At 36.8% G+C, this 26,517-nt stretch overlaps 1 protein-coding gene across 4 annotated transcripts in view; it reads right to left on the bottom strand.

Annotated features, from left to right (window-relative positions):
- Positions 1 to 316: 316 nt before the first annotated feature.
- The window catches only part of UBP15 (ubiquitin-specific protease 15), a 46,121-nt gene continuing 19,920 nt past the window's right edge, over positions 317 to 26,517 (bottom strand). The window contains exons 2-13 of one of the 4 annotated variants that reach the window (XR_016052263.1): positions 23,656 to 23,837; positions 23,188 to 23,559; positions 22,929 to 23,083; positions 22,194 to 22,282; positions 21,881 to 21,966; positions 21,591 to 21,766; positions 21,231 to 21,354; positions 20,581 to 20,738; positions 20,393 to 20,477; positions 19,979 to 20,191; positions 1,381 to 1,442; positions 317 to 1,270 (exon numbers count right to left, since the gene is read on the bottom strand). Coding sequence is in view for 3 of the 4 variants with exons in the window: in XM_088862230.1 (XP_088718356.1) it covers positions 658 to 1,270; positions 1,381 to 1,442; positions 19,979 to 20,191; positions 20,393 to 20,477; positions 20,581 to 20,738; positions 21,231 to 21,354; positions 21,591 to 21,753; positions 21,881 to 21,966; positions 22,194 to 22,282; positions 22,929 to 23,083; positions 23,188 to 23,837 (2,398 nt within the window). In the remaining variant the exon portion in view is untranslated. Of the gene's footprint in view, positions 1,271 to 1,380; positions 1,443 to 19,978; positions 20,192 to 20,392; positions 20,478 to 20,580; positions 20,739 to 21,230; positions 21,355 to 21,590; positions 21,767 to 21,880; positions 21,967 to 22,193; positions 22,283 to 22,928; positions 23,084 to 23,187; positions 23,838 to 26,517 lie in introns of those variants that run through there. The other 3 variants (XM_020665032.2, XM_088862231.1, XM_088862230.1) reach the window with 3 other exon arrangements.

The raw sequence follows: 26,517 nt of genomic DNA, 5'->3' as shown, positions 1-26,517 counted from the left end.
GAAGTCAGATATATTTAATAAACAAATTGACCGCTCCCATTTTTGAATTGCTCTAATATCTATCAAAATCGATGGGTAGCAACTAAAGCTATTGATATTCATAAGATTGATAGAGCGTTTGGTACCAGCCTTCCCTTCACATGCATTTCATATGTGGAGCAAAACCCAGCCTCGAATTAACGAAAGAAGATTAGTCCCAAATTTTGTTAAGTCAAAATTCACTCTCATTCTGAAAAGGAACGCTGCATTCGCAAGTCCAAAACAGAGAACTACAATACAATCCAATTGTTAGAGAGAGAGAGTTCATAGCTCAAGATTTAAAAAATAAAAAAATTAATAGTTGGTCTTTCATGATACTATTCCCAGGATATACATAAAGCATCAAGTTTTCTGAACAATCTACCAACATGTTGGGCATCCCAAAAAACCCATAATATATATTAAAGAAAAAAAAAGAAGAGAGAACTTTACAGTTGCTCCACTTAAGGCTCACTCCAGATGGAGTGAGAAGGATACTATCAGTAACCCCCAAAAGCTTAAATTGGATCAGAAATGGCCCCATTTCACTTAAAAAAACAAATGAGGCACACCCATTCTTGAGATATAATTAAAAGAACAACAAAGGTGGTTATGCCTAAAACTCCATAATGTAACTGATCAATGTCCACAACAATCTGAATTATAGAAAAATCTAGACTTAAGGCTGCTATCATGACCCACACCAACACTGCACTTACCAGCTGAGGCCAGAGGTCCAAGGAAAGAGTCAGTTACCTCCTCTTGCTTCCTTTCCTCATTACTGAAATTCAAAACTTGACCTTTGTTTTCAAAGAAGAATCGTGTCTGTATTTTGCATTCTGTGGCCTTCATATTGGAGACCGGTTTATAGGAATAGTCTGGCCAATAATAGAGGCTACTTAAGAAGGTCGAAGTGGGGTCAAAGCCAAAAGCCTCAGAATAATCCATTGTGCTAGTCGAGTCTCTTGTACTCTCTGTGGTAAAAGAAGCATCATCGGAGCTCGTAAAGAGCACTCCATCACTGAATGCATAATCACTAGAATCTATGCTTGGTGAGATCCTGGTTTGGCTACTTATACAGCTGTTTTTACTGTCTGGCTTTTGAGCAGTTGTGGGGTGAATGTAACTAGGGGGTTTGCTATGCTTGTGTCTTGGAGAGCTTTCGGGACAAAGTGGGCAAGGCTTCAAGGAAGGGGAGGAATGAGAAGTGGTACTTTTCTCAGCATAAATTCTTGGCGGTCGAGGAAAGGACCTGTCAAAAAAAATAACCCAAATCAAAGTTGGGACGAGCAGCTTTTTAAATGAACCATGCATGATAAAGAAATGAGGAAAAAGAAAGAAAAAATGAAGGTTTTTTTTTACCTGGAGTAGAACAATATGTATGCACCTTCTGACATCACATGACTCGTTGTCACAGGCTCAACCTGTGGACTCACAGGGGAAAGTAAACAAGATTTGCAGGTCAATTTCAGCAATAAGGGAACTAGGACTCCAACATAGATAAAAATTGGTGAAAAATAAGGAGTCATATTATACCATGATGCATGTCATCTACTCTGTACATACCAATAAAGGAGAGTGGAGAGCTCAAAGCTACCATTGTCTGCTCAAGAGAAAACATGGCTCTTCTCCACTGTCACTGACTATGGATGGTGGAGATGATATATATAATGTGTGATACATCATAGAATGCTTTTTGATATATGTAAGAAACCAGGGAAATATACTACGATAGCATATAGCATACGGCTTGTATAGTAATGCATCATCAACCATCTGTTGTCATCAAAGGAACGTTGAGGTGTAGCGTTCCTCCTGTAGAGTCCTTCAAAATGGGTCCTAATGGACTGGAGCGGATTTTACTTAAGAACTATAAGATGCTAGTAATGAATTTGGCAAATACGGAAAACATCACACAAATGCATCAGCATAAAACATTGACAGTTCCATGATTCTTGGGTGAGAAAATTTTTAATGCGATCTCAAGTAGCCTATTGAAATCATCCGAATTTTCTATAAAAAAACCATCCATTAGTTTTTAAGATAAAAGTCTTATTGTGATCTTCATTCCATAAACAAAAGACTTTGTTCTACGACTTCATGATCATCCTCTTTGTGTGAATAAAAAAAATTGCCAAACATTGAATTCTTGGTTTTTTCCTGATAAGTTAAACTTCGATTACTTCTTGCCTCTTCTTTTTGGCACTAGACATTAATGCTTCTCGCTGTGATTTCCTTTTATGAATAGATGTGCCATTCATGTCCATTAATATAGTAAAACTACTTAAAAAAGCAATATCCAAAGGGGTCGCTTGGAAGTCGCTACCATTCAAGCTTAATACATTCTCACAACTATTACAACAGAAAAACCAAAATGCTCACAATTACGTTTGTTTGATTTTTTTTTTTTTTTTTTTTTTTTGATAACTGCTCTCAATTATGTTTTTGCCAAGCTATCACATACATATAATGATGCAACTAACTTCCTTTTAGGTTACCTGTCAAAGAGGGGAAAAAAAAACCTTTGGGCTAACTATAGAAAGGAAAAAAAGAAATCTTGAAGAAATATCCTCTTAGGCTTCCTCTCTCTCTACGTCCTTGTGCATTTATTGCAAAATGTTTTGGCAATATTTTATTTTTACTTCCCACTATTTGTCCACAAAACAACATCCTTTTCCTAAATATTACATAAGTTCTAATGCGATGGTCATTATTGCTAATTATTCAATATTACTGACCACATTCTTTTCCTAAATCTGACAAGCTGAGAGGATAATTAAATGTTTATGGCGTGCAATGCTATCTATGCCTCACTAGATACCCTAATGGAGCGAGTTCATTCGCCCATAGGGGATGGGATGAGCACATCTTCATTGGTCTGCAAAGGTGTCTATACCTCACTATAAACCCTAAAGGAGGGCATTCTTTTGCTCATAGGGGATGGGACAAGTACACATTCACAGACCTGCAGAGGTATGTCTCACTAGAAACTTTGAAGGAAGGAGTTTGCTTGCTCATAGGGAATGGCACGAGTACATGTTCATGGGCCAGCAAAGGTATGCATGCCTCACTAGACACCCAAAAGGAGGGGTTTGGTTGCACATCGGGGTTGCAAAAAGTATGTGTTCATGCACCCGCAAAGGTACCTTGCCTCTCTAAAAGAGAATTTGTTTGCTTATCGAGGATTTCTAGATCAATCCCAACACCAAGAGTGGCCTTTGGAAACATACAAGGCATGGACATTGAGAACATCAGGCCTTGGTAAAGATCTCAAAGTTAGCCAGTTTCTGGGAGAAGGTTAAAGGAAGCTTTGATGTGCTAGCAGAGCCAAGCTAATTTAAGCTTTACTCAACAGATATGGAGATCCATCCTGTCTCGGTTAACAAAAACATGGAAAGTAATACTGAAACTCGATGAGGAAATAGAAGCCTGCATGGACCTGCTATTCTCAAAAGGGCAGGTATATTATCTCTGGATAAGTACCGTGCCTTTGGTACCATCTGAAGAAATAAGATGCAAAATTTCTCCAGTAAAACAACACTCAAAGAGGTAACATAGAGAAGTAGGTGCAGGAAAGAGGTCGATCACCAACAGAATGTACTGGACACTCTAATAGGCATGAACTGGAAAATCTGGACTCTCGGAACATCAAACATAGAAAACCACAACTGGTCCCAATCACAGATTGTAAATGGCAACCATCAGATGAAGATAAGTCCAACGCCGAGAGATCAAAATTAAATGGTAGAACTGGATTTGGGGGTATATACTTCAACTCACGAGGATATTTTATGGGTGCCTTTGCAGGTCTGCTAGACGGGTCCCATAATGAGGCATAACCTCATATTATAGTAGTAGCTATTCTTTGAGTGACAATGAGTTATCAATGATATGAATTCTTTCTAGGGATGAATTGGTCCAAAATTGTTAATGAGCTGGGGTGGAAGCTAAGGAGGAAAGCAAGTCATTGACGTCAACTAAGCACAAAGTTCTAAGCAATTGAATTCAAGAATACATTTAGGGAACGCCACATGGTCAAGGATGTATTAGCACAAAAAGACACAAATCACTCAAGAATCTGGAATGCTGTGTGAAAATTTTCGAAGAGAGTGATTATAATGATGTGATGTTTAACGCCACAGATACCACCAATGGAAAATTCTAGTTTTAAACAGCAATAGAAGGGGTGGGGATGCCGTAAAACCCCAGATGCATAGCCAAAGAAAGAAGTGATTCAGGATTTTTTTATTACAAGTACTTTGGTCCAAATAGCAACGGTATAGTTTCAACAACTTTAAGTCAATTATCTTTTTTCAGATTAAAAGATACATGCAAAATATGGAAAATACAACCAATAAAAATAAATTCCTTTATTGGATTTCATTGTTTCTTCTTTCTGGTTTCATTATTTGATGTAACTCTTTACATGTCCAATTAGCTAATGCAAGATCCACCTCTCGCAAATACCACTTGGAACCATGAAAAATCAAATTAGTTATTGCATGCTGTGCAATGCATACACATGTTTGCATATGTGCAACACAAATTTTTTACTTTTTTTTTACAAGGAAATAGATGAGCTACATATAGAGGACCCAGGATGCAATGAGAAGGAAAGGAATGATCATGTATCACAAGCATATTGAGGACTAAGTTTATACATAGAAACCATCATGAATGTCAATGTTAAAAACATGACATCCACCATGCAACTTGAAACAAGGCCAGCATGTGTGTAACACAAAATTAAAATGTAAAATGTATAAAAAATAAATATTTCCTGCATAAAAATGAAAAATTATGAAAAATTAAATTATAAAAAAATAATATGAAAATATATCAAAACAGGGGTCATTAAAAGTTTATAGTGCACATATGAAATATTTGATGACTGGTAAATCAACATCATCATCTGAACCTTATGATTAGTAAATATTATGCTAAATTAACAACATATTTATCTTTAACTTATTCTATCAGTTATACCTTATATTTCGATATTTGTACAAGCAATATTACACATCATTGCATGGACATGGGCACGTGTGTTAGTGTCTTACAAGAGTACAGGGAGCCAATTTGCTCATTCCATGAAGAGAGGAATCAACAACACGGCTATATTGTGAAGAGAACAATATCCAACAAGTATTCCACTTCATAATGAGTAGCAAGAAAGAATCAAATTATACCTTAATTGGCTGAAACCACAGATCTTTCCAAGTTCCATAAACATTTACAAAGTTCACAGGTCTCCTTAGAATTAAAAAGAAGATCAAGCCTCTAAAATGATGTAATCAATGGTTAATAAACAAGAAAAATCCAGAAGAATATGCATATGCTCGTTGATACGTGTCCAACACAGGTACAACACCCAACTACAAGAATCCATATATATATAAAAAGTCATTGTAAGTCCTTCTCATAAGTATTGCTTCTTTTGAATTATGTTTCTCAATGTGAAATACTTGCATACATAACTCTTCCTCCTAATCTGTTACCTATTTTCTTCTTTTTATAGGAAAGTTGATTACCATTATCTCTTCCTTTTTTTAACGGTTATTATCCATCATATGCTCGTCTGTTTGAAGCTATATGTTGAAGTTATTTAATCATCCTCTTTAAGTCAGTTTGAAATTTTAAATAAAGGCTAATAAATGATAATGCTTTCTTGGAAATTAGAAACCTTTATTCTTGAAAAATGAGAACTCAAGGAATAGAAGGGCCCATACCCCATTATTCGAAAGCTGACACCTCTGAAATGGAGCGTCTACACCTCCATCAGAGGTGTTGAGACTTCCCTTTTTTTACTTTGTTTGCCTGACATCGGCAACCCGTACAGATCATGTTAGTCCCATTTCCAGCCATATTCCCATGTGTGGAAGAACACAAAACAATAAATTCTGGGGATTGGATGCAACAGTCTTGATGACTCTGGATGCTTTAATCAAGGTTTATTAGATGAGAGATTACCCCCCCAAACCCCCCACCCCCATCAAAAAAAAAAAGACAAGATATGAGGATGTAGGTACATTAAAGAACTGAAATTGTGGCATTTACACTTGCGTATTCTAGAGGACTCTTGGATAGGGATCACTGTTCATTGGCTACCAAGACCCCAAACAGATTATGAATAGGTTGCTCTGTCAAGTTGAGTGAATACTCAAATTTTTGACCAAGGCCACAAAGAAAAATCCAGAATGGCAGGTTTTAGTGTATCACAGGGCACAAGGATAAGTGGATTAAAAAGTTCTATGTTGGAAAATTGAGTGTCGAGGACTCTGATTGGTCTCGTATGTTTCTTTGACTAGAGTAAGAATTTGATGAGAGTTAGAAAGACCAATGATTATTGAGGATGACTCTTAAACATATGATGTAATGGTTCAGAGGGGCTGCCAATTCAACAGAGGCTAGTAATTTTGCAGAAATTCTGCATCTTCAAATTTTTAAATAGAGGATATTAGTCATAGAACAAGATGAAAATAGCATGGGCAACAAAGGTGTAACTGGGATACAGAAGGCTATTGAACGTGTAGACACTATAGCTTTTGTTTATCCTTCGTTTGTCTTGTTATTGTAAGTTTCACATTATTCTTCAAATATAATCTAGAATACACTGAAAATGAATGATAAACAAGTTTCAGGTGATTAATATTCTACCATAACAAGATGGAAAATGATCAGGTAGAACCAGATCTATCCAGGCTATGTAGAGACCATCTCAATACCGGTTAATCAGTTGGACAGTGTTGGAGTGAAAGTATGACTCACTCTCACCACAACAATGTCCATCCATTTTCCAGATAATGTTAGGCTGGTCTTGACCAACGTCACAGTGGAACAAATTCTACCTAACCACTACCAACAAAATATAGATTTACTGGCCATTCTTCTTTATTTTGACAAATATAAAGATAGCATTAGTGAATTTCATTGAGTGCATGATGTAGTACGCATGGGTAACTTTAGGATTTTTCGGATTATCATTAGGATAGTAAAGAAGTTTCAACCTTTCAGGAATCTAGGGTTTTCAGGAAATGTATTTTAATAACGTTTCATTGGTTTCTATAATAGACAAGGATAATATAATAGACAAGGTTTTCCTTTACTTTTGGAAGGTTTAGTGCCTGGCTACCAGGATATCCCAACCCAAACGTTGATCGCGCTTTGGGATCTCGCTCCCGCACTCTTGGATAGGGATCTCCATGGCATTTCAATCCCCACATTTTGGGATCTCGATCCCCATTTTGTAGCGATCGCTCCTAGTCATTCAGAGCGGCATCAAGAGGCCAAGAAGATGATTCATGTGGAGTGTAATTGCTATCATACTCAACGCTTTTCGGTGTTGTTAAGCGTAAAATTGTGAATAAAGCAGCTTGTTATGCTTTTGGATGTTGCAAAGTGACTGTAAATAAAGCAGGTTTTATCAATAAAAATCAGCACCCTTGTATTTTTATTTGTTATCTTGACGTTCCTCATCATATTATGTTTTGTTGTTGTGTGTGGGATTATTGTCACATAATTACGACCTCAATGGAATACCAAAATATTGTTTATTAGTTACATACAAATCTGATTAGTAAATATTTACATTTATTGCACATTTTGTGTGTTCATTTTTATTGTATTCTGTGGGATAATTGAATTTTTTATTTTTAAAATGCTTTTTCAAAAATATTTATCAATTAAAACTTTGTACGGAATCTGCTCCCGATCTAAGGAACTTCCTGTATGTATCGATCTATCGCTTCCACTCCTAACCCAGCCCCACCCCAAGAAACTATGGTTTAGCGGTACGTAGGATGCATATAAACATGTGGTTTTACAATTTTTTGCAGGGAGCTAGTTAGGGGAGGTGCAGATCTCCCCCTCCAAATCTCGTTCCAGTTATCTTAAAGCCGGACCTGGAGCCGAAGCCGGAGCTCAAGCAAAACGTGCTCCCCTTCCCAAAATTAAGGAATCTCAATATGTATCTTATAGTGATCTTGATCCCTGAATAGATGGGATCGTGATACCTAACTAAAAGGGATAATGATCCCTATGGGAGGGGGATCCCAACCGACCTGAAATTGGCGGCTTGATCCTAGATTAAGGGGATATCAAATCTAGGGGGAGTCACAAAAGTTTTTAAATTTTGTAGCCACGTCTTTGCTTTCCTGCTTATTTTTTACTTTTTGACAATTTTCTAGTGACTAACCATCTATCGAAGATTTTTGTTTTATGTTTTCATGATCATGGTTTGCATCGGTGGTTAAAACCATCAATTGGACTTGGGATTGCCTTAGTCGGCTCAATCCCAAGGGGTACCCTGTCCTCGATAATCCCAAACTGGGGAATCAACCGGGTTATCTAAAGCAAGGCAGTTGACTGCAATGAATTGCCTGGTGTTGCCTGGCTCAATCTAGGGACTTGGCAATTCCAAAGTTTGGTTCTCCCCATGGTCCTACAATCTTAGTTTTCTCAAATTGTTATGGGACTTCCAGGCTATAAAGTTTGCATCGTGCATGTTTATAGATAATGCTGAAAAAGTGTATTATATATATATATATATATATGTAGAGAGAGAGAGAGAGAGAGAGAGAGAGATTTAACCATGGTTCGATCCCTCAAACCAGAAAACAATGGTTCATTCCAGGGCTCTTGCTCCTAACAATTATAGTTTGGAAGTACTGTCCCTCTCCACTCTATTGGCTCCTATAGCTTGTGGCTCATGTTAGACTTAATGGTAATTTGTCTTGTATATTTCCTTATCCCTTCGTTTGCCTGTATCAATTAGTATGAAAAATACATTGCAGAATCAAATAAGGTACTTTGGGAATCTGGAGTATCATAAATAGGGACAAAAAGGAACAACTGAGGAATAAGAAGCACATAGTAGAGTTCAAGAAGTGGAAATTCACAAAGGACAAAAATAATACAAGTAATCAACCTATAAAGGTAATCCAAAATAGTCTAAAAGCTTCATAGGATCTCAAAGGACGAAGAAAGAGAGGAAACTGGGGATCATGCTCCATAGTTCACTCAAGATAGAGCAAGATGTTATAAAACATAGTACCACCTATGATACGACTAGGAAGGGAGGAGAACTTTAATAAGAGGGTAAATCAATCATAACCAAGATAACGAGATACAAAAGGGAAGAGTCTGACGAACTTTGCTGTTATGTCAGGGCGAAATTCAGATGATAATTCATCACTAGAAACGATAGAAACTAAAGATGCAAAGGAATACTAAAAAAAAGTGAACCGGGAATTTTGTCCCTACAGTCTGGAAGTTTTAGTTAGACAAAGCAGAACTGGACGGTGAAAAGCCCATTGCGACGAACATTGCTGTAATGGTAGGATGAAATTCAGATGATAATTCATCACTAGAAACCAGAGAAACTAAAGATGCAAAGGAATACTAAAACAGTGAACCACGAACTTCGTCCCACGAGTCTGAAAGTTTTAGTTAGATATAAGCAGAACTGGATGGTGAAAAAGCCAATTGCATGAAGTAAGTGAAACCAGTTCAAGGAGAATAAGATAGATTCTCCCAAATCCATAAAAAAGGTTGCCAAGCAAGATTTAGAAGAAAAAGGTAGAAATAAAGGATATAGCCATTGACAAAAGAAAAGTTGATAGATCCAGCTGCTGCTAGTGCAAAAGTGAGGGATAAATATGAGAAATAAAAGATATATGACAAAAACATATACGAAATGTTGACCAAAAGGAATAAAGCATAAGGCCAGAAGAAGGGTACTCAGGACTAACTCATTCTGCAGCAACTCCAAGTTAAAAAGATAACATTGTTCTGGATTTAACTATCAAAGACAGATTTTAAATTTTGTTTCTTTTTCTCATTTTTACAAATATTTTTTCTGGGGTAGGTAAGCAATTGGATTGGAGCCCTTAATGGTACATTGCATTTATATTGTGCTAACCATCGAGCAGCGAACCCCATATTCCACCATCAGAGAGATTGAAAAAGTGAACTCTTAATAAAACAAATTACAAGAAGGACCACAGGTTCCAGGACTCAAAGAGGAGCTATGGCTTGCTCAACTGCATTACACAAACTCAAGACATTTACTAAGAGGAGGGAACTCTATGATGTTCATAACAATCTGAATGTCCCTAGGATTCCTTGGATATGTTTAGGATGTTACAATGTGTACTCAAATACTGAAGGGTGCTCCCCCTTGTAAATGCAAAAGGAGGACTCAATGACAAGCTATAACAGTCTAATCTATATATCTAGGTCACCCAGGCAATAAATTCTCATGGGGCACCAAAATACAATTTAGTGGGTCAAGATGATTTGATAAAGAGATTTTAAATATTCATTTGACACAAGCATGCCATATATTTCAAAGAAATAAGAATCCCAAAAGAAAACCAAAATTGCATTTATATATTGATTCTCCAAGACTTTTAGAGGGACAAATCAATTCCAACTAATCAGTTTGTACAAGTTTATACACAAAAAGTTGAGTATATTTATAGTAGAAAATTGCAAGAACTTTGCAAACGTATATCATTAGACATGTACATATCGGGCAATATAGGAGCAGGATATGTAACAATGAGGCAGCTTACAAATAAACAAAGAGAACATCAAGTTACAAATAATGAGAACCTTAGATGGTCTCTTGACTGGAACGTCATGGAAGATGTTCTTATTAACCAGCTATAAAAAACAAATAGGTAAACTTATTATGAGATGTGCAATTTCCTAGGTTTCAGTAGTTCTTAATGGAACCTGCAAGGTTAGAACCCTTTTGCTTTATGAGCGTCACATAATAAGAAGGGAAAAACCTATATAAAGGCTACCATAGATTTCAAACCATAAGCACATCTGTGGAATGTAAAATTAAACACTCGAAATATTAGAGAAAGGTCATGGCATTATAGTTGAAAATAACCTAGGGTCAATTGAAGAAGAAAAAAGGAGGGAAAAATAAAAGTAAGAGATTAGAGAGTACTAAGAGAGGGAAAGAAAAGGAAGAAGAAACAGAATAGAGGCATGAGGAAGAGAGAGAGGGTGATGGTCTAGAAAGACCAGCATGCACCTCCTTTTATAGTAACAAAAGTAACCAACTACAATACTGCCCATGGAACAATGAAATACGACATATAAGTCCTAAACAAATATAAAAGACATTTATAGCCCTCAAATATAACAAGAGTTAATTGTTTCCAATGCTCCCCCTCAAGCTGGTGCATACATATCAATCATGTCCAACTTGCTTGTGATATCTTGTGGTCTATCTCGTCTAACAATTTTAGTGAAGATATATGCAAGTTGATCTTTAGACTTCACATGAGGAGTATGAATGATCTTGTCAAAAACATTCTCTCTAATGAAGTGACAATCTCCTTCAATGTGTTTAGTATAGTATTCTCATAGATATGAATGACAACTTCATTGTCACAGTACAAAGTCATGGGAAGCTTAATTGTACCCAAAATCAAATAGAACATTCTTGACGTATATTATCATCAGCCATAGCCCTGTATTCCACCTTCAACATTTGATCTTGCCACCACATCTTATTTCTTTCTTTTCTTTAAGAAATTAGATTTCCTAAATCAAAGGTGCAATAGCCAGTTGTGGATCTCTTATCAGTTTGGCATCCAGTCCAATCAGCATCAATGTAAATGGAACCATCACAATGCCCTTGATCGGAGAAAAATATCCCTCCCTGGAGCAGACTTGAGATATCTCAATTTTTTGATTCACTACATCAAGATGTGGTTCGCATGGTGCATGCCTAAATTGGCTAACCACACTAACAACATAAAAGATGTCTGGTAGTGTGATTGTGAGGTATATGAGCTAGCCCACTATTCATCGATACTGGTTGGGATTTTTTAGTAACTTTCCCCTTTCTCCATGGAGTTTATGATTAAATTCTAATATCCCATTTTTTGTGAAAGGTCGGCACATATTTTCTCTGAGAGATGGCTACCCCTTTCTTTGATCTTGCACTTCAATTTCCAAAAGACACTTAAGCAGGCCTAAATCTTTGATATCAAACACCTTGCTTAGATATGGTTTAATATCCTCAATATCCTTCACATTATCCCCTATTACAATAGCATCATCAACATACACTATGAGGGCCATAATCCCAACACTATTCTTCTTTACAAAGATTGTATGATCATCGTGGCTTCTTCTAAACCCAAATTTCAGCAGCAGCTTTCTGAAATTTTCAAGCCACGTTCTAGGAGATTATTTATTCCATAAATCACCTTCTTTAACCTGAAAACATTTCATATCACCCCCTTAATCTAAAACTTAGAGGCATGGCCGTATACAATTCTTCTTGGATGCCTCCATGCAAAAATACATTGTTTACATCTAGCTGGTGGAAAGGACAAGATTTATTAGTAGCTGGATAAAGAATGATCCTCACAGTGTTCAACTTGGCCACAGGAGCACATGTTCTTGCTAGTCTATGCCAGGAGTCTGAGTGAAGTCCTTTGCAACCAATCTAGCCTTATACCTTTCAATGGAGCCATCAGCCTTGTACTCCATCCACATCCTATGACCTTCTTCCCTTTAGGAAGGTTGGTGATTTCTCGTGTATTATTTTGCTCAAGTGCTCGAATCTCATCACCCATGGCAGCCTTCCATTGAGGTTGTGAAAGTTCCTTTGCAACACAAGAAGGTATTTGCTTAGAAGACCAAACTGATACAAAGGCACAATAAAAAGAAGACATAAGAGTTATAGGGTACAACTTCCCTATAGGAAGTTTGAGTACAAGAATACTTAACCTTATGTACAGCAATAGGTAAGTCCACATTAGGACTTTTAGAGGAGGTGAAAGAATTACCTGAGTTGAAAATAGCTCCTGATTCCAGGTTAGCATCTGGGGTATAATCATTTAGAACTTTGGGTTGTACCATCTTCTTTCTCTTGATACATGTTTTCAGCTCCTTCTCTAGGTGTACACCGTTCTTCTTAGATACAACATTGTCATGGGATAAAAGTGGTGTGGGAACAGGAAAGGGAACCACAAATATGCTCCCTTCACCAAAATGTATCTTATTCTCCCCCTAAAGAGCATACTCATGACCAGTAAATGATAAGTACAAAACAGACTCAAAGAAAATAACATCCATGGAGACATAACAGACTTTGTTAATAGGATCATAACACTTGAATCCTTTTTTATGAGATGGATATCCCAGAAAAACACGTTTGACAGCTTTAACATCAAGCTTGTCCTCTTTGGACCAAGTCTATGGACAAATCCTATGCAATCAAACACTCCGGGGGGTACAGGAAATACGAGACAATTTTGATAAATAATTTTAACAGGAGATTTGCCGTGACAAACACGAGAGGGCATGGGACTCATTAAAAAGCAACAGTGAGAACTTCTTCAGACTATAATATTTTGAAGATCTTCATTTCTAGTAAGAGAACTCAGGTGACTTCCAACAAGTACCTATTTTTCCTTTCAACAACGCCATTTTGTTGAGGTGTCTTCAGACACATTGTTTGGAACTCAATCCCTTGATAAATAAGAAAATCTCTGAGTTGGTTTGACATGTATTGTAGGCTTTAATTTGCACAACGTATGAGTTTTAACCATCTTGTGATAAACTAGAAATAGATTAGCGATTTCATCTTTGTGTTTAATTAAATAAATAGTTGCTAATCTAGATTAATCATCCATAAAGGAAACAAAGAAATGAAAACCAACAATGTCCAAAAAAATGGCTCTTCTAACGCCTAGGCAGGCCAGGCAACTTGGGTGCATCGCTTAGGCCTAGGCAGCCTTGGGCGGGTTGCACAGGACTGTGCCTGCCCAAGGGAAAAAATGCCCCTCATGGAGGGGTATTTTTGTACTTGTCCCCCCAAAATAAGGGGGAAAGGCCAGGGGGTGCTTAGGTTTTTATGTGTCCTAAACACTAATTCCTACACGAGTGAAAAGAAAACACACATTTTTTGCTTTCTTAATAATTTGATCGGTTAATTCAACGTTTTGCTTTCCTGCTAGACTAAACTACTCGTATTGAGTACATTTTCGCTTTGGACTACGGAGTATGGATTAATGTGATTATAATTTATGATTTGTGAATTGTGATGTGAGTTTGTGACTATATGACTATTATACTTTCCTTGTTATTGTGTAAGTACTTAGTACTAGTAATCTAGTACTGAATTTGAATGTTGGATTATTATTTCCTATTTTTCTTAGTGTGTTATTAAGTAATTGTCCAAATCTTATATACTTTGGTTTGTCTTTGGAGTTTGGATTGATTGAACATAATATATATATATATATATATTAAAAATTCCTTAATATGCATTTTTTACATACAATTTGGACCTAAAGCAGTTTTTTCGGACAACTCTCACCCCTGTTCTTCTACCTGGCCCACCAAGAAATATGGGTGGTTGTTGGAGTTAAGGCCCTCTCAAGCTAAGATTCCCTCACTCGGTGGGAGTGAGTGAGTGAACATGAATCTAAGTACTTGGCGCACTGGGGCCTAGAATCATATATCCCAAATACAAGGCATTGAGATACATCGATGAGAGAAAGAGAGAGAGAGATTACTTACAAAGGTGTGAGGGTCACCTCTGAGTCAGGAATATACTTAGATTGTATGCCTCATAGATGATGTATTGGTCAAGGCTAAGAAAACCAATAAGAGATTAGAACCTGAGTGCCTTAAGAGTGATAACTCTATATAGGATGGTCATGATTCATGGGACATGTGTCCGTACCTAGACACAAGACCACCCTATAGCATGTACACCCAAGTTGCATGGGAAGGCACTCTTCTGATGTGTGATCCAACTAGGAAGAGCTTGTGCATTTGTACCTTGAGAAGACCCCTGTATATGAGCATTTCTATGTCCCTTAGGGTGCACTTGTAAACCATTGACATCCAAGAATAATGGGAAATTCATTGGTATGACTTTGATAAGCCATATTATGTGCTCATGCCATAGATTGTGGAGCATAGGCTTGTTGGATTATTCCGAGAAAATTGACCATTATTCCAAAATAGCCCAATGGAGTACTTTAGTAACCTGGATTTCAAGCTTAGAAATCTCATTTACCAATTTTCCATTTTATTGTGATGCCACAATGGTATTTATGATAGAAAGTGCTTTATGGGATTTTTTATAATTTTTTGAAATTTTTCTGAAGCATTAAAAATGAGATTTTAAAATTGTGTTGCCCAAATTCCAATTAAGGACACCTAGTGGGGGGGCCCATGTACCACCCAAGTGGCCATAGGGATGACATGTGGCTCCCCTATGGCCCCACCTAGGGCTGACTTCGTCATGAGTCAAAACCTAGTGGATGTCCACGTGTCTTTTGTTATGTTCATTTAAGTTATAAGGTTTTAATTATGAGAAATTGTTTTATATTTTAAGTAACATAATTAGTCATATGCTATTTTGGCACACATGGTCTTATTCACATTTACTTGGGGTTTTAGGCATGCAATGAAACTTTAGCTTAAATCCTAATCCATCAGAGAAAGTGATGTATTAAAGTGGCTTTTGTGTCGCATCACCTCATTGGCTAGAGCCCATGTGAATATCATGGCTTCATCCCATTGGATGAAAGCAAGATATTTACTAAATTACATGACGGCCACGCCCTACACCTTTATTCCTTGTTTAATTTCAAAAATTACCATGGGCACTTTTGGAATTGAGAAATGGCAGTTTTGAAAACTTTTCTCTACATATGGCAATTTGGTAAATGGCTAATCTAGGGTTTCCTAAAGGAGGGATAACGGTGTGAAATCTCATCAGCTAGACAAGGATGAGGGACTAGGATCAAAGCCTTCTTATGCGCTATGGAAGATGAGCATTAAGGGCCATGATCTATTCACTTTAAAATATCTAAGGTGAATTACCTATAAATAGCCCCCCATAGCCTCGTTCTCTACATACTTATGAACATATTTTAAAGATAGTTTACAGAGAAAATCGAGAGCTCCACGCCCCACATAGTGCTTTCTTCTTCCTTGATCCAAATTGTGGAGAGCAAAGTCCCTATTGCAATTGAAGCTTCCTCTCATGGTGTCTAGGCTTGAGGTAACTTCCATAGCTCCATTTCTTTCTTTCCTAGAGTAATATGATCACCTTCTTCTTGAGGTAAATTCCATTTTGAATTAGCCTCTTAATATTTATATACTTGAATTTTTATAAATCCTACGTGGCTAGTTCAATACTTTGCACCTAGACACCATCTTCTTTTTGTTATTCATCATCTGGTATCTCTGAGATTTTTTATCATATCATCAAGCATTTGGTATGTATTTGAGTACCATTTCATTGGCCCTTGATCCTTGAGTGTTTCTCTCATGAAACTACTCTTGTTTCCTTAAGAGTATGGCCATCTACACTCGTATTGTTCAAGGTGTTTATAGCTAACTTTTTCTCACTGTTTTGAATATCAAAAGGTCATCTCTCTCTCTCTCTCTCTCTCTCTCTCTCTCTCTCTCTCTTTCTCTCTCTCTCTCTCTCTCTCTCTCTCTCTCTCTCTCATTTTAAAGTTAATCAAGTGCAAGCTTCCCAATTGAAGAGTGCGATCAGCCCTTTGGATATGAGCCATCATTGCCTTCATCCAAGGGACCACACTAAGTGCCTAAAACATCCACTTGAGTGACCCTGGCGCAAAGGGTTCGATCATCAGCTGTCCACCATTATTCTGTACTTATTTGTCGTAACTTTGAGTTCATTTGTGTTTTATATAATCAAGTGTTGCTCATGTAAAATTTGGAGTTGGTTTATGGAAAAGAGAAGTATATGTACAATCCATATACAAGTGTATGTGCTGAGTGATGTAGTTTACTTCTATGAATACAATGTGTTTGTTTTTATGACTTGGGGAATCTAGAGAGTCGTATTTCTTTCATTTTCAGTGATACTTGAGTCTTTGTAAATCAAGTATTGTGGCCATAGTGAGTGAAGTTGTATTTGAGAGAAATGCTTGTAAAAATTTTAAGTTGAGTAACTAGTGCAAATGTTGTACAAGGAGCACTCCATTCTCTATACCACTGTCAGTGGCGACCTAGGTGTTGGGCGGCAAGGACCCACCGGCTGCCCAGGCACCGACTGGAGTTTTTTGGAAACTTGGAAACCAATCACAATGGCAACTGTAGGCGGACCCCACACATCAAAGTGTATGAGACAAAAGGAATATCACATTTTTATTAATGCTGAGTGGAAATGAAGTTCAACAATGTTTTGACGACTCACAAATATCACACTGAAATTGCACTTGACTCAGAGACTTAAACGCTTTAGGAAATTAAGAACGCAATGCAAAAGACAACGCATGACCTAGATGGGTGTACACAAATGCACCCTTTCTTTATTAGCAATGGAAGATGTGGCGACAACCAAGCCACGATCTGGAGTCTCCAAAAGGAACTACCCTCCATCATCAGGATCACATCCAAGTGTCTTCCCCGTCATCAAGTCCTGGAAGACATAATGAGACGGAAAAAAAGTTACACTGTAGTTTAAAGTCTTTGCGATATTACTAATTGACATGAGGTTATTTGAAAGATTGGGGTTAGGCAAGGTGGACCACAAGTTAACAGGAGTAACAAATATGGGCTCCCTTCCCCTTGACAGCAATAAGAGAACCATCTACTATTTTAACAGATTCAATTAGAACAAGGAATAAGAAGAGAAAAGATCAGTCATACCAATCATATGTTTAGGAGCTCTAGAGTCAATAATCCAACGGGATTTAGATGAATTTATCGAGGCATGATGAGCTGATGTAGATTTTTCTATTGGGAAATATGGGATTCATAGGAAGGAAAGTTTCGAATGGAAGCTTGCTGCTTGAGATCAAGATGCTCTCTTCTAGGAATATTCACCAAGCATCTTGCTGCCCATGCATAGCAAGAGTAGTACTTTCACTAATCGTTGCTGAATTTGCTTGACAAAAATTATGTCTAGGGCGTCCAATCAGATCTCAACATGTATCCCTTGTTTGTCGAGTCTTCCCACAGCGAATGCACTTTAACTTATCCTTCTCATCAAATGTGGGGTTTCCGCAACCACATCCACCGCCACCACGGACTGCGCTTCGATTCCCAAAACGTCCTCCACCTCGATTACCACTTGAACTTGAGAGTGGGGCAGATCTTCTATTTCGCCTATCATTCCATTGCTTTGCGGCGAGTTTGTTCACACTGAAGAAGAGAAACAATTTCAATTGATGGTAGAGTCTCACCACCTAGAACATTTACCCTAATTGCTTCATATTCCCTATTAACTCCTCTCAAAAGATAAAAAATCTTCATCTATTTTAATTTCTCTTGGTTCCCTTGCACAAGATGAGCACTGTATAGGTTGTTAAGCCTCAGAAATTGCATCCCGTATATTGCAGTTCATAAAGGTGCGATTTAGATTGGGCTGCATAGAATACAATAACCAATATTCCATATCATCAGCCTCTTCATATTTAAGACACTTGCGATTTGGTTTTTCTACACGACCTTCAATATATCTCATTTTTTTCTACCTACCAAGAAATAATCTAACTGACTTCGCCCACTCTAAATAATTTGTGCCATAAAATTTAACTGTGGTAATTTGGAGTCCAGACTGCTCCATATTTAATGTTTGTTAGGACTTCTTCTACTGGTTGAGATCTGGTTACAACCTCAAATCTAATCAATAGTTTAAATCAGGTTACACCCTCAAATCTCTCCCAAAAAGAGATTTATCGATCTGCTTACACCTAAGATCTGATCACACTTTTTTTATTCCAAAGAACATCTCAGATCTCTTCTTAAAAGGATTTACAGATCTGGTTACACCGTCTGATCTGATTACACCTCATTTTTATTCAAAAGAACATTAAAAACAATGCTGCCAATATTGTTTTTATTGGGTACACAAACCCTAATCCATCTGTGATTTAGGTTTTCTATCAAACACATGATCTACATCAAGAAATAACCAAAAGAACTCATCTTGATCAACACAATCCTTGCTGAAAAAAAAAGGATAGGGTTTCAAGGCATGATAACATCATCTAATCATACGGATGACATCAGCCCCAAATCACATCTCCACACACCTTCTATTTTGATACCAAGTTAAACTTAACCTAGGGTAAATTAAGAAAGAGAAAAGGAAGGAAATATAAAAGCAAGAAATTCGAGAGTAGTAAGAGAGGGAAAGAGAAGGAAGAAGAGAAGAGAGAGAGAGAGAGAGTGACGTGAGGAAGAGAGAGAGGGGGGAAGAAAGTGAGAGACAGTGGCGTAATGGTCTAGAATGACCAGCATGCAACTTATTTTATATTAACAAGAGTAACAATTACAATACTGCCCATGGCACAATGAAATAGGGCATATAAGTCTTAAACAAATATAAAAAACATTTATACCCCTCAAATAGAACAATAATTAATTATTTTCAACAATTATAAGGAGCAAAGTAAGCAAATCTGAAGTTCAGTTAAAATGAGGTTTTCCTATTTTTTAACATCTATATCTTATTGTAAAGAAATGTCAGTTGCAGTAGCTGGCAATTGTCCCATGCATCAGAGTACAGGTTGAAAATATTTTTAGTAAGTGGGAATTTGCATTGAGTATATAGAGGTATATTAAAGGTTTAATAAAATGCATCTCACAAAGCTAGAAACAATAAACCATTTTAATTACAAGTATACTATATTCCAATAACTGCTGTATAACCATAATCATTGGATCATCATTGTCCAATGAAATGATGGATGGTGATGGAGATAGAATGATAGATAGGTATATACATAGAGAGAGAAAGACAGGGACCTGCTAGTAAGGTCAGCTCCCGTTAAGGTAGGTCCCACATGCTTTCCATCACCCTTTCATTTCCTTGAACAATGATTATTCCAATGGAATGTGCTCGGCCTCAGTCCATTATATTGTAGTGGTCTTTCCCTTCCTAGTATTATATTCAGTTAACAGCCCATTTATGATTAGGTAGTGTTACCTCAGTATCATCAATCCTGAACCATGCTCCTTGAAGGTCCTTCACATATGACACATAATGACCAGAAAAAGAAGCATTTGACGAATCCAAATGTACAACTACACCATACAGCATGTAAAGAGGAGGACTATCACCAGTTCCAGTCATGTACGGGATCATGTCTAACATATCGGGGAAGGTCACGCATTTATTAAGTTTCCCATATTTCCCTGTCTGATAGATAAAACCCACAAATATAAGAAGCAATAAAGTTAATAAGTTACAACAACAGAAAAGAGGAAATACAGTATCTATGCTAACACAAGTGTGTGCATGTCCATGTGCATGCATGCATGTGTGTATGTGTGTGTGTGTGTAGGAGAGAGAGAGAGCGAGAGAGAGAGAGAGAGAGAGAGAGAGAGAGAGAGAAGTGACCTGGAATCTTTTCAATACAATTGTCAGAATATTAGGTGCCTCATGAATACTCAACTGCTTCTTGGCTTTCACATATGCTGCACATCTACTCATCACAATATGGAAAACATTAAAAGTGTATTTCGTGACTAACAAAAGATAAAAGTTTCACAGAAGCATAAGATTATCTGTGGGAAGAAACATAAAACCTTCCACATCTGTACTTGTTATCTCCATCCAAAAACTCAGGAGCTGTAAACTGGCAAAGTGCATCCTCCAAAGAGCCGACCCAACCAAGTATCTCCAGTGTAAGATCCATGATATTTTCATATCGCTCAGATTCATGTTGGCATCTTAGACACTTCACCTGGTTTCAGTGAAAGGAGGCTACCGTAATAAACTTAGTGATCAGGAGAGTAACAATAACTCGTAATAAAGACCTGAGGCATCCACCGGCAAAGCACAAGCTCAGGCTTTGTTCATATGGCAAGAACCATGCCTAGAAATTGAATTTCAAGGAGGTACAAGGCTAATATTAACATATAGGATATGGTATTCCTTCAGCCAAATGGCAAACCTTGGTCCAAGTTCAGCAGAATTCAAATCGAATTGGAATATAAATGTGGGTTCTTTTCCTAAGTTTAACTAAAATAGATTGAACTTGAATCACTTACAAATTTTAAAAATTACAAACAATTTCAAAAAGACTTCTAGTTTAGATATCCAAACTTTGACTTTGACTGTTAAAAGCATTTTTTGAAATCCCAATACTTAGAAATCTTGAAAATAGCTAATTATCCTTGAGGAAAAAAGAGAAGCCATGATAAATCACTGTGATTGAGGAAGAAGTAAGGAGCACCTTTGATCTAAGACAACCACCAAAAATCTGATGAATAAATGTTGTTTCTTGCAATTGTGGATCGACTTTCTTCTCACCTCCCAATTTCTCAAGGCAAATAGATTGCATAGAAGTAACAAGAAGCCTGGATAAAAATGGCTTTATCAATCACAGAAAAAAAGAACTCCAGTCAAACAATGGAGAAGGAAAGCAAGAAACACCCTCATAGCTTGCCATGACTAAAGAAAATACTCGGTGACATTGTGTTTCAATGAAAATGAGAAAATACCATTCAAAGAGAAGTGTTGCAATTTAGAAGCAAACACACTGTTAGAATCCTTCTCGTTTTTTTGTTTTAAAAAAAAAAAGGATCAAACCCACCTTAAGAATTCATGGGCGTCTTCCTGGCTCCCTCCACCAATTCGACAGCCAACGTTCTGCATGTGAGAGAGGATTCCAACAAGAGACAGAGGGCCACCATCTTCCCTTAGATTTGATATGTGCTGCTCAAGTGCGCACATGAGGCACCATTCACTCATCCAACCTATATCCAAGTACTGAGGAATCAGACTGAAGTATGAGTAATAAACACAAGATAGCATGCATAAAAACTAAAGATCAACTACACAAAAGCAAGCAAAGAAAAACAAATGAAACATGAAAATTTGTACATTTTGCAGAATGAGATTTCTGGAGTAGGTAAATGGCAAGTGGCTTTGTGTAGGTCAAGCATTGAAGTACTGCATTTGCATAGCAACTGCAAAATAGCAATCATTATCATTGGGATTTAAGTTCAAAATCCCACCATCCTAAGTAATGCAAGAGAGAACCAAAGTAAGATAGTGCAGCATCAGATAGATGACATAGAAAGCAGAAACCATTTTCAAACAAATTACATTTTCCATTTTTTCCGCCATGACTTTCTTAATGCTCAGAATGGTGCAAAACATTGATATGACTATGAATACCACAGTAAAGGAATACCTGTTCCCGCAATTCAGAAGGCCTCTAGGTGACAACTCCATGGCTTCACAAGCAAATAGGTGAACAATTTCTTCATAAGGAAACAACATCTGAGACATTAAATTGCAAGGCATATCAAAATCCATAGACCAAAATAGCCCAGGAAAGAAAATTTAAACGTGGAAGCAAGGATCAAAATTCAAATTCAAAATGGCAGACCTTTTTTTTTACTTTTCTTTTTGACCTATTGTATAAGGAAACAACATCTGAGACATTAAATTGTAAGGCATATCCAAAATCCATAGACCAAAATAGCCCATGAAAGAAAATTCAAACGTGGAACCAAGGATCAAAATTCAAATTCAAAATGGGAGACCTTTTTTTTGGCTTTTCGATTTGATCTATTGTTTTAATTTTTTTTTTTCTTAAAAGTAAAATGGAGATTGGGTTGTAGTCCAATTTTTGAGATTCAAATTTTATTAATATTTTATTGACTTATTTTATTTAAAATGTAACAATGGGTGGAATTTTGCCTGAATCTTGGACATTTCTGACCCAAAAAGGACGATTAAAAAAAAAAGTTCTCAAAATGTTTAGAAGCCTTATGTTTATACATTTTGGACTCTAGCCAAAATTAGATTATAAGGATCAACAATGGGACACCAGATATCAACTATGTACTGTTACAAGCCTCTCCTTCGTTCAAACTAAGTTTGGGTCAGTATTTTCCACAAGTTTAATCCACCAACAACTTACCTTGTGCTTCTTTAAACCGCTAACCATTGCTTCTGTAGCAGATTGCTTAGGAGGTTTCGAAATCTTCTTAGGACCCACTGATTTATTGTCCTCATGTTTCAAGACTTCATGTCTCTCTTGAGCCGGAGGTGTCAAAGACACACTTTTTACAGGGCCTGCAAAAAAAATACCATGTCACGAGCAAAATTCTGGAGCACACCAAAGAAAATATACTGAAAATTTATGTCAACTATAGCACTGGAAGTTCCTGATGACCTACTAGATGTATTAGATGAGTGAGCCTTCTCTGTTTCAAAAGATGCCCTTCTTGATTTTGTGCTTTCCCTGTAGGATGGGTCTACTGTCGAAGAGCAAGTTCTCAAATCACCTTTATAACTTAAGGGTGAGTCCTCTTGAAACTTGTCTCTATAAAAATAAGGACACTCCAAGCTCTGTCCACTTTCACCCACACCATTTCTCTCCGAAGGCTGAGTCTGTGACGATCTCTTTGGAGGAGAAGGAGAATTACTTGATGCCATTGAAAGGGTTTGCCCCTTTGAATTACAATATTCTTGTGAAATACCATGCGGTAGAGCATCCTCAAATACAGATTCCATAGGCCAGCCAGTGCCCCGTTCTCTTGGTAACCTTTCTGGGAAACAAATGGGGTCCTCAGGTCTGAACCAAGAAAAGTCTAGACCGAGGGAAGGAGAAGAGGGAGAAATATTAAATAATTCAGAAGAAATACCATTGAGTTTAGGGACTTGGATTGAGTTGACTTTTGCATTCTCAGGTACTGATGTCCTTGGTAGAAGAGATTCGGTAGTCATTGATGCAAGTCCAGTAGAAGAATTCGGGTTGGTTATAACCAATGGAACACATTCTTGCTTGTGACCTAGTCTCCAGTGAATTATTTGGCATTTACCAGAGCTGAAACCAGGCAAACAACCCCTTCTGTTATGCAATAAAAGAAATGCAAAGCTTGAAAAGATTCAATTTGACGAGGCAAAATTGACAGGATTTCTTAAGAGCAAAAACCATGGTGTATCACATGCTTTACCAAATGAGAGCTAGAAAGGAATTATTTATGAACATTTAGTGCTCATGATAAACTTTGCTTGCAACTGTAGAACTGTAATCAATTAGAGCAATAAGAACTTTATTACAGACTATTAAATTATAAATAGAACATACACATTAATTTTCACTTTTTCAGATTTTAATATTCCACACAATCAAAGAAAGTAGTGTTGGGGATGGGATTTTACATAATGAAGAACTATATAATAATTTCTGAAGCTCTAGGACAGCAAACATTTCAATTTAGATTAAAGAATGTTGCCATCCTGCCTAAAAATATGTTCATAAAGAATTACCTGTGAGAAAGATTTCTATGGTTGGTTTGAGATGGGAGTTTGATGCCATTTTCACCTTAATTCATTCTTAAAACATACATGTAAAATTGTGCCAAGCTCGACCATTGCTGAAATAAGAAGAAAATTCTATGTTTTGTCAAAACAAAAAGAAAATCCTTGAGAGGGGTGACTAAAGAGTTATGCAATTCCAATGGAGCAAAGTTCATGTTACTGAGAGTGTGAGTGATAGCAATGGGGCAACCCTAGTGAGAGCCTCCCTGGTTTGAGATTACCCAGGGAGCAACTGTACAATAAACATAAGTACAAAATTGGGAATTTGCATAAACTTTTTAGAAAATATAACTAATTTTACAAATACAATTGAGTTGTATAATGTTACCCACATAATCTATGAAAAATATAATCATAAATATCGTTTGAACCATGTGAATCCCCACACTTTGCCCTCTAACTCGATTTGGATATTGAAGATAAATGCATTCTATCACAATCTTTATAGTGCTAAATTGTAATTGTAGATTATTAATTGAGTTTTAGTTGCTTAGATAATTTTTTCATGATTTCTCATGTGGATTATTTTTAATTCAACAAAAAAGTAATATAATGTACAAGAGGGGTGGTTTGTTCTAACTTTTTGAATCTAGGAGTCCACAAGAATATTCTCTCCATCCTGAGAAAGGACAGTGAGCTTGACTTCCTCTCTTGGGTGCTGAGATCCTTTCATCATGCTTAAGACTGTAATAGATATTAAATTACACTTGGTAATAAATATCAAAAAGGGTTATTATCGGCAAGGTATTTCATTTGAATTACTCTCCATAACTCTTTTTTCCCTCCAATAATCATAAAACCGCTCTCTAGTGGAATAAGTTTAGAATTTGAAACTCTATATCTAAGCAAAGCCATCTACCTCTAACTCAAACTAAATTCCTAGATTCTCTCTCCCTCGAAAGGGCAAGGAAAGGACTCTCATCTCAAGTCTTTCCTAGTGTTCTAAATTGCTTATTTTAAGTACACATTAATTATTTCCAGAAAAAAAAATATTTCTAATTTAAAATGTGAAAAATTGTATCTAACAGATGCTACAATAGAGAATTTTAAGGAACAGTTCAAAAATTCAAGTGTTCTATTGTGGAATAAACAAGTTTGAATAAAATAAAAAACAAAAACTTGTATTTAAAAAGGGAACAAATTTCGAAAACTAGAGCTTTTTGCAACAAATATGCCATTAGCAAGTGTGTGTGTGTGTGTGTGTATGTGGGTGTGGGAAAGGATTTAGTCTGCCCAGTTTTGTTATCCAAAACACATAGTTAGGGGGCATTGTTTGACCTTATCTTTTGCAAAACATCTTTGAATCACCAAGTGAACAATTTCAAAGCAAAAATTGATTTTGAGTTCTCTAGACCTAACCAACCAAATGGAAGGGCAGGGTTCACCATTGAGAGCATAGTTTCAAAAGAACCATTTTCAGGGCACGTTTGGATTCACTGAACAGGGCTATCATGACTAGCATTAAATATGTTACAGGCTTAGTTGCAGTGTTTTCCAAACAAGCAGGATCCAGAAATGGTGCAGACAAATGCATTGTGAAATAATTCCTGCACTAGTGTGTTAAATAGCTATATGTAAATGTATTTAGTGCTCAATCCAAATAGGGCTCTACATAGCCTTTTCTTCTTTTTTTTCTTTTTTAACTATTGTTTGCTGGGGATGAGGAGAGGCAAGGCACAGAATATGGGAACTAAACTTATTCCATATTCTATGGTTTGTTTTGCAGTGGGAAAGCACCATTTGAACTCATGGGCTGACTCCTTTTATATACACATTGTTGGAAATAAAAGGAATAAAATTTATTGTATTTGATGGACAAACCTGTCATTTATCTTTTGTTTAGTCCTTATTTGTTTTATGCCACTAAATTAGGGCAGTATTGTTCATAAGTTGTAATTAGGCTTATTACTACATGTTCGTTTCATGTGAAAGTATTTCCTATATGAAAGAACTCCCTCGTGGTTAGGTGTAGGAATATTTTCACACCAACCACGAGGGAATTTTTTCAAATGAAGATATTTTCCAAGAAATATTTTCACGCGAAACAAATGTTCCCTTAATGTTATAAGAAGGGTAGAGGTCACCATTGACCCTTAAGCCACTCACTTTTGCTCTACCACTCCATCCCTCACGTCTTTCTTTCCTTTCTCTCTCTCTAGATCCTACCAAACGGTTTTTTTCTC

The sequence above is a fragment of the Amborella trichopoda genome, chromosome 3 (genome assembly GCF_054954075.1).
Source record: "Amborella trichopoda isolate Santa Cruz 75 chromosome 3, AtrichopodaSantaCruz75HAP2 v2.0, whole genome shotgun sequence".
Lineage (NCBI taxonomy): Eukaryota > Viridiplantae > Streptophyta > Magnoliopsida > Amborellales > Amborellaceae > Amborella > Amborella trichopoda.
Note: the sequence above shows the minus strand (reverse complement) of the source record. Positions and strands in the feature narration are given on the sequence as shown.